The sequence below is a fragment of the Carcharodon carcharias genome, chromosome 3 (assembly GCF_017639515.1).
Source record: "Carcharodon carcharias isolate sCarCar2 chromosome 3, sCarCar2.pri, whole genome shotgun sequence".
Taxonomy (NCBI): domain Eukaryota; kingdom Metazoa; phylum Chordata; class Chondrichthyes; order Lamniformes; family Lamnidae; genus Carcharodon; species Carcharodon carcharias.
In genome coordinates, this window is record NC_054469.1 from 147764197 (window position 1) to 147776659 (window position 12463).

Here is a 12463-nt window from a genome sequence, read left to right on the forward strand (position 1 = left end):
CCAGTACTGTGGCAGAGTCAGAGTTAGGGTGTCCATAAACTACTCCCACATTGTTTTCTATCACTTGTTGTTTCTTAGCAGCACCTAATCTGATTCTAAATCTTGATTTTTCTTGAGCTAAGATCCTTCTCTCTACAGTCTTTATCCCATCATTTATTATCAGGACTACCCTCTCCTTTTCCATTCTGAGTATCTCTTCTGAAGGTCAAGTATCTTGGAATATTTAATTCCAACATTGGTCACTCTGCAACCATATCTGCACAATGGCTTTTAAATCAAGCCCATTTATTTCTAGCTGTGTTATTAAGTCATATATTTTGTTATAAATGCTTTATGTATTCAAATGTAGTGCTATTAACATTTTTTTTCAGTTTCCCTCTTATGCCATCCTAGCCACTAAAACCCTATTACCATTGGTCAGCTCTCTATCCCTGACATACTCTGCTGATTTTTACCCAAATAGCTACTTTGCTACCCTACTATACATCTTCAGCAATTCTGAAGATGAGTCAAATGGACTCAAAATGTTATTTTTTTTTCTCTTTCCACAGATGCTGCCAAATCTGCTGAGCTTTTCCAGCATTTTCTGTTTTTATTTCAGATTTACAGCATCTGCAGCATTTTGCTTTTACTCAACAATTCTCTCACTGTTTTTGAATTACCCTTTCCTGAACCCTCCCATATCTACCCTTTAATAATTTAAAACCCTATCTACTATAATTATCTATTGTACTTCAATACTAGGCTTTAATTATGCTGAGAAACCAAGTCAGTAATTTTCCTTTTATAGTTTCATGCCATCTGAGCCCGTACAATGAACCAGTGCTTCTCCCTGGCCATTGCCTCAAGTATATGCTGCATACCAGCTTGATAATTCAGTTTCAATACTGGTTGGCACACAGTACTAGGAAAGGGTATTCATAGCAACCTTGCACTTGGATTTAAATTATGCACAGGCAAGAGAAAGCCTTAAACCAGCTTATATTTCAACTCTTTCTTGGACTCGAACTCAAGTTCTGTCGAAGGGTCATGAGGACGCGAAACGTCAACTCTTTTCTTCTCTGCCGACGCTGCCAGACCTGCTGAGTTTTTCCAGGTAATTCTGTTTTTGTTTTGGATTTCCAGCATCCGCAGTTCTTTTGTTTTTATATTTATAAGAGAAAAAATGATCTTTAGGATTTATGGCCTTTTGCAAACAAAATATACATAATAATGAATACTCTGTTCACCAGAACAGTCACCTTATTTTTAAAGGACACAGTTGGAGTCTGATGATGAAGTTTAAGACCTCACTGAGATTCTAATTTATAAAGCTTGTTTTCATTCCCACCTATCTTTGAAATTGAAGGGTGGATCTGAGTAGAGGATGACTTTTTTAAATATATATAAACGCTTGGAAATGATTATTTTTTTCAAAAAGAACAACAGGCCTGAAACGTTTAAAAAGTGAACAATTTGCAGGCAAACTGCAGTACAATTCAACATGCCATTTAAGTTGATCACCAGTTAGTATCTCTAAACGGCGTGTGTGAAACCGAATGCTCCTTCCATGTAAATACCATCGATTTCACTAAGAGCTCAACACAGCACCAATGGCTTTTTCTTCTCTCCTGATCTTGTAGATGAACACAATTCTGAGACAGACGAAAGAGGAGGAAAGTATGCCTGTTTTTAGAGAAATGATTTTACAAAAACGGCACAAAAAATGTTGATGCTGTAGGTTCTAAAGGAGTCAAAGAGTCCAAGTGTGCGCAGTAAAGGCGCCGAACTAAACCGAGACCAGCAGTTTAGATTGTGAAAAATCAAAGATTAAAGAGGTGACATCGTGTCCCTTCCTCCTGCGATCTACTGCAACTTCATGCGAAACTTTTATGTCTTCTTTATAGCAGCCAAGACATGGAACCGAAGACGGCGGTCAAACCGGATGCTAGCTGGACAACTATATAAGAATGGCCAGACTATTAGTCGCTTACAACGAATTCATAATTTTCAATTGCCCTAAGTGCTGAAGGAGATATTTTAAATTAAACCTACATTCATTGCCTGTGGTTTGATTGGAGTGGGGCGGGGGGGGGGGGGGGGGGGCGGTGGGTGGGGGTGGTGGGGAAGGGAGGTTATCATTTACCATACTGTCCCTCGAAGCACAGTGCTGAGACAAACAGAATGCGGACATGAATACAGTCATTCACATTCAGTGTTTGTTTTTAAAGAGATATTATAAAAGCTTGTACTGGTTATATATTTGTTGGCAGTTAATTGGTGACCAGTGTAATTTTCAGGAACGAAGACGGGGAAAGCTTCATTTTCGTAAATAATTGGCATTCTATCTTTTGAAATAAATATTGCATTTGCCCCGAGGTTTGATTTACTTCATTTTTCTTTAGAATCTTAGAGGAAGGGGCAACATATTTGGGGGTAATTGGACACGACTTGTCACGGACAGGTAGATTATAAAGTTTGGAAATTGACTGCGGCCAATATGGTAAATTTACAGCATAAGGCCGAATGGCATCCCTCTATGTTGTGACCATTCGATGATAACGTATTCTGAATGGCAGAGATTGTTACAGAAGCTTAATCCCGCTCTAGGTTTCTAGTACTGCCACATGACAAGGGTATCTCCAGCCTGAAATTTCTAGCAGATCGGATCATCCACTTTTATTTTTTCGTCTAGTGATTGATTTAACACCAGCTAAGGACACGATTCTTGCTGAAAGGGTGCAAAGAATGAGCCTCTGCGCGCAACAAATATGCATAAAACCCTTAGTAAAAAATCTTTTGCAACTTTATTCTATTGTTTCCACCTCAATATTTGCAAAATTACCTTCAAAAGCTTTAAAGATAGACTTACTTTCGTAAAAGAAAGTTTTGATCATGAGATGTTGCTACTCTACAGCTTAACTCACGACGCTGTAATGATAAGCACAGATTTAGGGCAAATTGATAGCGGGACTATCGAAACGGATCCCAGATGCAGAGTAATGCCGCAGGAAGTGTTTCCCTCATTTCACAATGAGCAAAGACTTGCATGTTTCTATTAACATCAACGGAACGAAAAATAATCTAATTTCTTAATAATTCTGTTTTAGCTCTGAGCAACTTGTTTTCATTTTGCAATGATCGCTTTTGAAAATGTGATTTTATGTAAGTAAATGGAAGGGCACTTCTGTGAACTGTGGTTGTGTGAAATATCGCTGAAAACTGTGCATATGATCTACCATTCTGACTAATATCGATTTCCCCTCTCCACACTTCCTGGTATTAACTGCGAAAATTATGTTTAAAATAACGATCAATGTTATTGTATTTGGAAGTTCTGTATTAATGCTACAAGGCGAGAGAAAGGCCGCCTCCTGGGTTGTATGTAAATATCTATAAGCACATATGACCATATGCACGAACATTAACGTTTCATGAAATAAATTGTACATCTTCTATTAGTAAATAAAAGAAGTTCCGCCGCTCTTCAACAATACTATCTTCATCAGTATCAATATTTGGAAAAGCGTTGGATACAAGCGATTGTAGAGTGTATTTGAATATTTCTACTTTTCATTAGCAATGTCTATATCTTTGTCTGTCGACAGAAGACAGGGTGAGTGGGTGTTGATTTGTAATGTGCTTTGGCTTTTTTTTTCTGTAGCGCGATATTTGATTAGCTGATTATTTTGAATGCACTGTTAAACTCGCTTTTTGTTTCCAAATGTAAAATATTAGATATTACTCGAGAGCAGCTATTGCATTTCTAACTCCATGGCATGGCCTCTTAAAATGATGAATCGGCCCTTACAACCTGAAGTACGTTTGTTTAACCTTATGGGCAAAACTATCAAAAGGTCAAAAACTGAGATTGTCCTGTGAATAGATTCAGTTAATTATTTCGAAACAAATTGCTGTCTTATGGTGTAGATTAATACTGTACTTGCTGCATAGTTCACGCGTGTTTTTATTAAAGTGAATATGTAAGTGCAAGAAACACTCATTGATTTCTGTTTTTACAAAAAAGTTCTGGGCGACAGCAGTATCGCCCAACTAAATCAAACAATGTCAGCCTAAGTTAATAAATATTGAAAATATTTCAAACGAGACCTACAAAAAATCCCGAAATGCTTTTCCTTATTTCTCACAATGCGCAAAAACAATTAGACGCCTCTTCAGAGAAGCAAAAATAAACGTTGTTAATCTCCTGATGCCAAGAACATGTGAGACCGCACTTTTGGAAGCGCATGCGTTTGAAAGGGTTTAAATATAAACTTAGATGAATTTGTGAACTTGGAGTTATTGAAAAGAGAGAAACTGATTTCTTTAAATTCTGTAACTATTTAACCTGTGCTTTGAATAACCCAAATCTTGTTAGTTCGGTACCTCTGTGTTCAGTTTAAATCTATCCTGCGCGTTTCCTGATGAGACGCTTTTGGCATACATATTTTGTCCACAACTATTTGTATTGTTGGTAACTGAAAGTGCACTTGACCGAAATTTATTCCTCCCCCATCCAATGTCATAAATGTTCCCTCAATATTATCTCCGTTGTCTTATGTGTGCATTTCGCTTAAATTTTTCTTCATCCTGTCAAGTCGCCTCAGCTAGACCATTTGTCCAGTGGCGATTGATGATTGAGAGTTGAAGAGCTGATTTGACTATTTTACAAAGAGGTCGTTCACTGGTATTTACAGCATGATTGTAATGCGTTCAGGAAACATTGACTAGTTCACTGTAGTTTACTTTTAAATTAGATCGATTCAATATGAGCTGATTTTCGGATCGCATAGCTAATTGAGCTCTGTCTTATTAGCGGCTTTGAATATTGTTTGACTTCTTACATAAACGTATACAGTAATACACATACTGACTCTCATCACTAATGCGCACATTGCAAATACGGAAAAGTATTTCAGAATTTTAGTTGGACCGACGCTAAACACAAACCTATAGCTTGGGAAAATTGGTCCCAATATATGTAAACGTTCCTGATAACTTTTTTTTAGCAATCTATTAGGATTGCATTGTAGGCTATAGGCTTTATGAATGCTAAATAACCCGGGACTGCATTGTAATTTGTCATCTATCAACGAAGTAAATCGTTATATTAAAACAATATCAACTGACAAAAGTCTCGTTTAGTCCTGCAATAGTGGCTGACCATTTCTGTCTCCTTTGTCATAAAACTAAACCCAGTATCGATTAGGACGTCAATGTTTATAGAGAAGATTACTCAGAACGTGACCTGTCATTAGAATGGGGCAATAAAGTATAATTAAATATTCATTTATTCAGTGATAGAATGAACTTTGACCTGAAACAAGGATAACAATTTGCTTAATACCCTGCATTTTGGTACGGATTCTGAGAGGGTTTTTTCTTGTAATTATGCGCGGTTTGCTTACACGATGTCGCTGGTGTAAGGAATTTATCTGGAGTTTGTAGTTGGGCTCACCCCGAGCGAAAACGGGAGGACTAATGTGAAAATGACCCAACACTGAATTAATTTCGGCTTGAACTTTCGGTGAACTGGAAATTAAACAAGGCTGAGCAGTCAGAGTAGAGCAGTTTCTGAGCTATGGGGTTTTCAGTCAGCCTTTCACACTGAGTAAATATTGATCAGCTTTAATCTGATTGCCCCGGAGGAAAATGCAGAGTCTCTACATTGGAAAAGGTAAATTCAAGAGGGTGAACGTTCAAAAGGAATGAACGAACTCTCATTTTATGGTGAGATACTCCAGCTAAATCGCCGAATTGTTATGTAAAAAATCGTTTCGAAGAAGACAACCGTGCTCATGATAGATCAATTCTGTATAAAAGTGACATAATGTAAAAATAAAGAGTAATGAAAACTGGGGATCGTACAGGAGGAATAGTTAGCACAGACCCCAAACAAGATAAAACTCATTCAACATTCAGTGTTAGATATTAGATGATTGAACCAAGTTTAACACAGGACATTACGGTGAATTTCGATCGTCACTGCCAATATTTCTGAATACAATCCACCTCAAATTGAAAGCTTTGATAGTGTAGTAAAGATCTGCCATTGTTGCCCCAGTAAATCGTAACATATCGTTATGGAAAGTGAGCTCAAGGCTACTGTTCTCCATTGGTAATTTTTCCTTTAAGCTTTCATCTTCCAAGATATGATATAGTTGTTTTGCTGTGTAGAAACGTGCGAGCGGTAATGGTTAATGCATCAGTATTTAAATGTCATACGTATTAACTGATCGGTGCATGAATTGATAAGAGGTCTTAAAGTGGAGCAAGAATCTGCTTTCGTTTTTCCATAGAATGGTACTGAATGTTCATAATAGCCAGGATTGAGATGTACAGAGCGAGAAAGCAAACGGATTCCACGGCGATTGGTTTACACCCAATCACTAGCAACAGATGGCGAGCCATTATATTCTAGGTAATAGTGGGGAGCTTGAAATTCAACAATAACTGACCCAAAAGCTGTGTAACAGTTTGTCTGGGAGCCCCTAATAATTATAATTGAACTTTTAGAAATGAAGCATTATACAAAATCTAAATTATTCTACTTCGTGACTTGCATTTCCAGGCTAGTTAGATTCATTTTATTTTCTACATTACGACAGCGACTACACTTCAAACGTACTTAACTGGGGCTTTCTAAGGTCGTGAAAGGCGCTATATAAATGCAAGTCTTTCTTTTGCCTTTTATCTGAAGTTGTTTTAAGCACTTTTTAAATATTTTTAACCTCTATGTGTTCTTAATATATTGCAATTAAGAGAATAGATGACGCACTAAATAAACATCCGCTCCAATAGTTGTAAAAGAATTAGACGGATGTGCAAAAAAAGGGATTGCTTAGTTGTTTCCGAGTTTTGACTTTGCCAAAGCAGTTTCCTTTAGCAAACAGAAAGCGATACTGGAAACGCTGAGTATCAAATAAGACAGAAGTTGGAGGTTTCTTTGAAGTTCTTTTGCATCGACTCCAATCTTCCAAAGGCAGACAGCTCTATAGCAGGCGTCTCCCTTGATATGGCCGACGTGCCCTAAAACACCATCGACTTTTGCTATTGACACCAAACTGCATCTAATCATGTTGATTCTGAAGCAAATGCCAGTGACATTCTGGTCACGCGGCGTCAGCGGTTTGCTCAGTCAAAGCGATATGAGGAGATTAGATAGTTCAGAATGTTGTTTTGATAATACTGTATTTTTTCATTTCTTTACATTCGCTGAATCGAATATATTTATGTGAAATCAGTAAATTCTATGTTGCAAAATCTGATGCGAAGCTAGCTGATGACAATGACTGTCGTTGGAGAGCGTGCTGTTTACATATATGTAAATAAGCCATTCAAGGTGAAAAGGTCAGTGTTTAGATCTACTATGTGTAGCATTTAACAGTGCTTTAAAAACTTCTTTAAAGACCCGCAGGTCTTTCCTATGAGCAGAAAACTTGTCCCATTTAACTTTAGGTTCAACTTGCTTGAAGCAACAAACCTGATTATTTTCTCCCGTGTCTTAACTATTAAAAATCTGAAGTAAATTAAATGCGTATGATGTCAAAAGTGCGCTGCTTCTGAAGGAAGAAAAAGTTTTAAACACAGTCAATGAGTGTGCAAGTTAATGAAGAGGGAAGAGAAACGGCCACCTGCTTGATTATCATAGGGAAGCGCAGCATTTTAATAGAATTTATTGTTTGGACCCGTAAATTCTGTTCTGGACTTCAGTCACAGAAAGTCTCAGAACTGATTCAAATCACGTGCTGATTGTACAATACATCTAGTCACACAGCAGAACTGATAAAACTCAGTAATGGGTAGGTACACACTGACAGCATTGCATCATGCAAAATTCCAGACACAAATCACAAGTTAAACAATCGCTTGGCTATAAATTACATTAACAGGTAGCTCATGACACCAAGTCCAACAGATATCGGAGTAAACGTGATCATTTTGAGGTATTTTAACAAGGTACTACTGCTGGTCTTGAGAAAATCCACGTACTTTTGGGAGGGGGACACATATTTAATATCGTTCAAATTTTACATAGCCCAGTGCAATGAAGTATACGATAATTTCTGTACATATAACCTTCCACAGTTTAAGGAGAGCTCCCCAACCTGCTCAGCTCACCTTTCTGCAAGTACAAGAAATGTTTCACTTACACTTCGATTCATTGATCACATTTTGCTTATAAAAACTCTACATCTACGTCATATAATGGTCGCTTGACCCTGGCTTTCAGTATTATTTTTAGAAAATACTCGTAAAAAGATAAAACTCTTGACAAAATATATACAACCAGCGCAGCTTACAATATATATGCAACACATTAAATTAAAATAGGACAATTATATTATACAGTAGTTGGTTCTTAGTGTAAACACTTCTATAATAGTGCATCTCTGGCTCGCTGAGAGATTGGCAGATTTTTTTTCCCCTCAAAAACAAAATAAGTATCTTTTGGTTTGTTTCCCAGAAATTTCTATCGCATTGCAGCTTTCGCTTCTAATTTAAAACAACGAGCAAAGTAATTGCTTCCCACTATGGGATTGTTTTCGGAATGTCTCATCCTGAAGTATTAATTGTGTCTGAGGTAGATGATGATGGGGAGGGAGACGATGAGGTAGAGTTAGATTTGTCTGAGGTGTCTTCTGTGTTTGCTTCACTCCCAGGTGTGGCCGGGGAAGCTGAGGTAAGACCCTCCTTTTCCCGCTTTTTCTGTTTCATCCGCCGATTCTGGAACCATATTTTTACCTGGGTTTCGTTAAGTTGAAGGGCAGCAGCGATTTCCACCCGCCTGGCTCGGGTCAAGTACTTGTTGAAGTGGAACTCTTTCTCCAGCTCCGTAAGTTGCTTGGTGGTGAAATTGGTTCTCACCGTATTTGGCTGACCGGCAAAACCAAACTCCCCGGCTTTTCCTAAATCAGAGGGGGGAGGGGGGAGGGGGGCGGGCAAGAAAAATTATCAGAAAGCAGGCAAGTCAAGGGGATTTGAAAGATAGAATGTGACAACTGCTTGGGACTGCTGGGTTAGTTTTACTGCATTTATAATCAATCATTACCGTTTCAGTAGTTTGGAAATGTCTTGTCAGAAAAGCCTAAAAGGATTACTCTACAACTGTTACATGTCATCAGCTAGCTGAAGTTTAAATTATGCTTCACATAATGCTGATAAGACTGGAAGAAATAGATCAAAAAAAGACAACGTAGACGAAAGGTGCGGTCATCAGATCAGTTTGAGCAACATGCAACAGATTAAATTTTTTTTAACCCGAGTCTGACACGCTTTATAATCACTTCTCCCAGCACATTTGCTACTATCGGTTTTTCACCTTGCAGTTACCTGTGGAGACGAATGTACCTGGAAAGTCGAATTTACCTGTTTTTGGAGGATTCCTCTTCACTTTCATCCAGTCAAAGGTCTGTGCTGGGGGAGGGGTCTCAGCAGACGGGGAGCAGCAGGCTTCCTGATGACTGCCATGAACGGGTGACAGAGGGTGACAACCCGCAGCGAGGGCTAAGCTCTGCTGCTCTTGTCCGAAAGGGTGATGGGAATATTGGCCTGGTCCCACCATCCCGCCATAGCCGTGATGATGAGGGCTGATAGCTGAGGCAATGTTTCCAGGGTAGACAGCAGGAGCACACTGAGGGTACCCTCCGTTGCCATCCGTCTCTTGGTTCAATGAGTAATGATGACTGTAGCCTGTGTTAAAGCTCTGGGCTGGGTATCCTGCCCCACAGTTGGGGTGGGCACTGTAGGAGATGCCCAGGTTGCTGTGATGTGTGTAGCTAGTCTGGTGATGGTGATGAGGAGGAGGAGCACCCATTTGGACACTTCTGCTCACGATATAGCGGTCATCAGCGCTGCAGTTATTATTACTAACGGCACAAGACTGATAAGTTGTAATTCCTGGATCTACATGGTAACTTCTGGAAGAACAGGTCCCAGTTTCTCCGTTAATGATGGAATAGTCTAGGAAGGAGTTCATCCTTGCATTGTCCATCTGTCACTGGGTTAACCAGCATATAAAGTGACTGTCCACCAACCTGGATGAACCGTGCCAACTTGCCCACTTCCTCAATGGGGCTGAAAGAAAATGATATCAATATACAGTGAAGTGTCGTCACGTGACCAAATTCGTCCAATCGCGCGCTTCCCTGCGAAGTTTGCATGCTTTTGCTGGTGATCGATCACTGTTTTAGTGGCATTTAAATTACAAACGCTCTTCCATCAAGGTTACGCGCATTATTAGCCCACAAATGCATTATACTTCAAAGCATGCCCGGCAGAATGCAGCAGGAATTTATTCAAGATGCACGTACTGTTCCTTTCGGATCTGCAATGCCATTAGAGTTACGGCGGATCGCGCGTCTACAAGGGGGAGAATACGCCGTCTTCTTCCGCACAGCAGCTTCTCTGTCAGGTAAGAACAACCGCTGGATTACATGCCTAACAGCCGGAACCTTAAAAGAGTTATAGGAAAGGCGTTACTGCCTGTGTCGCCCCACTGTGAAAAGGGAATCGGTGTTCCTCTGTAGTGTCTCTGCTGTAGCATTGTGTGTGTGAGCGGCGTTTTTTTTCAAGCATAGCTGGGTGATACTCAGATTGCGAAGCGAATCTGTTGTGTGTCAGACCACTTCATGCACTTTAATGAAAGACAGTACAGATAACTGTGGCACCGCTATATTTTGTTCAGGGATAGGATAGCCTGTGCTTGTTATGAGCTGATTATACCCCAATCAGTGCAACATAACTCTCAAGACGATCCTCAAAACAAAAGCGTAAAATGATTGATTGGGCTAAGGGGTTTATGATGTGAAGATTTGTATTTAAGCAGTATGTGATATGGTGCGCGCTTGTAAAAGGAGGCGCCATGCCTTCACTGTGCAATAATGTCACAAGGAAGCATGCAACAGCCTATCAAAGCCTGGCCTTTGCCTGTCCTCAGGTTTCTCGCTATTGGCATGGAAATGAGCAGCCTCTTCAATCGAACACAGGCTGGCGGGAGCGTCCCCTCACTATAGGGCTACAGGCAGCCAAACAGTCTTCTATATTATATTGGCTGCCTGCCTATTTATTCTGGTTGCAGCGGGAATCAGAGGGGTTTTTTTCCATGCAGATATGAATAACAACTCCCCTTGGCTGAGGCATAATGTAACCAAACGTGGTCGATTGGAAGGCACTGCCGCCCATCTGTCAGCTTCCTGTAGAGCCCTCTCCGAGCAGTTCGGGGTTGGTGGTGATTTAAGATCAATCTTTTGCACATTACAGTGACGTGGATCAGAGTTAGATACAGTAATTTACTCGGGTTAATTATGACAAACAGTGGATTCTAGCCCTACTGTAAGAAAGCATTGTGGAATGGCGACCAAAGGTGGAACATGGGGATCATTTCTGTGTAGATTTAGTCTTTAGTGAGATTCGACAACTTATTCATGAAAGTAAATGCCCAATTTAGATTTGTGAAATATTTTTGAGTGCAAATGACCTAACTGTAGCAATCATGAAACTGGCAGCGAAAAAAAAATTACCTCAAAGAAAATGTCACAGGAATTATTTTCCAATAATTCAGCTTACCGCTGGAAATTCTGTCGCTGTGTAAAATATGAAGATTTTTACTCCCCGAACAACCGACTGAAGTTCAGTAAAGCTCCAGTTTTAACACCAAGTGAGCAATGATCTACTTACCTATTGTCCTTAAGCAGGCAAAATGAGCACAGAAGAGAACTGCAATGCACTAAGAAAAAAACAGGAAACATTTTGGCAGAGTATAATAAAAAAATTCTCGTTTCCGTTCACAATGGTAATTTTATTGATATACCATGAAAATAGTTTTTTTTTCGCTATATATCAGGCGGCAATTGGAAATCACACTTTCTGTATTGCCCCTCTTTCCATATGCTGGTGAGTTAGAACAAATGAACAGCTTTACTGTAACAATCAGTTCCGCCATCTTTATTTACTGGGTCTGAACATCCACTGTAGCGGAAATTGTCTGCTGAAGAAATCTGGATTGCATCGTTTTCAATACACAAAAAATGCCTTTTGTGCTTTTCAGTTTTCAGCCTGCAAAGATACCTCTCCCCCTCCCCTAGAGGAAGAATTTTATTGAGGCAGTTTTCCTAAATATTCCCTGAGATGTCCGTACCATCCCCCCACTCCAATCCCGCACCCCGTAAACCAAGAGCTGGCTTCTAGTATTTTAGGGCAATCGCCGCCGCCATGCGCCACCGAGGGCGGCTTGAAAGCTTGTGGTTCTGAGGAACCGGGCGAGCTTTGCTCATTGTGCTTTGGGGGTAAGGACACCTTTCCTAGTAAGCTGCCTATTATGTCGTGTAAAGACTTGTTTTAAAGCGACAAGTTATCGACAAAGTGTCACCATTTGCCCGTGCGGTTTATTTTTAATAAGGAAATATCGCCTTCTCTATACACAGAATACAGGAGCAGCCTGATAAAGGAAGTGATAAAAACGCCTCCACACAAAGCCAGTGAT

General features: G+C 39.8%; 1 protein-coding gene across 1 annotated transcript; it reads right to left on the bottom strand.

Annotated features, from left to right (window-relative positions):
• Nucleotides 1-7786: 7786 nt before the first annotated feature.
• Nucleotides 7787-10078, bottom strand: LOC121275788 (homeobox protein Hox-A1). Its single transcript, XM_041183414.1, has 2 exons — nt 9349-10078; nt 7787-8888 (listed from the first exon to the last, which is right to left on the bottom strand). Exons 1-2 carry the CDS (start codon nt 9971-9973, stop codon nt 8536-8538), a joined length of 978 nt encoding a protein of 325 aa, XP_041039348.1. The 5' UTR covers nt 9974-10078; the 3' UTR covers nt 7787-8535.
• Between the last annotated feature and the right edge of the window lie 2385 nt (nt 10079-12463).

Coding starts and splice junctions, on each gene's coding strand:
- LOC121275788 (XM_041183414.1), bottom strand. CDS start 9,973: ATGGACAATGCAAGGATGAACTCCTTCCTAGACTATTCCATCATTAAC. Junction 8,889..9,348: donor GAGGAATCCTCCAAAAACAG/GTAAATTCGACT, acceptor CCTCTGATTTAG/GAAAAGCCGGGGAGTTTGGT.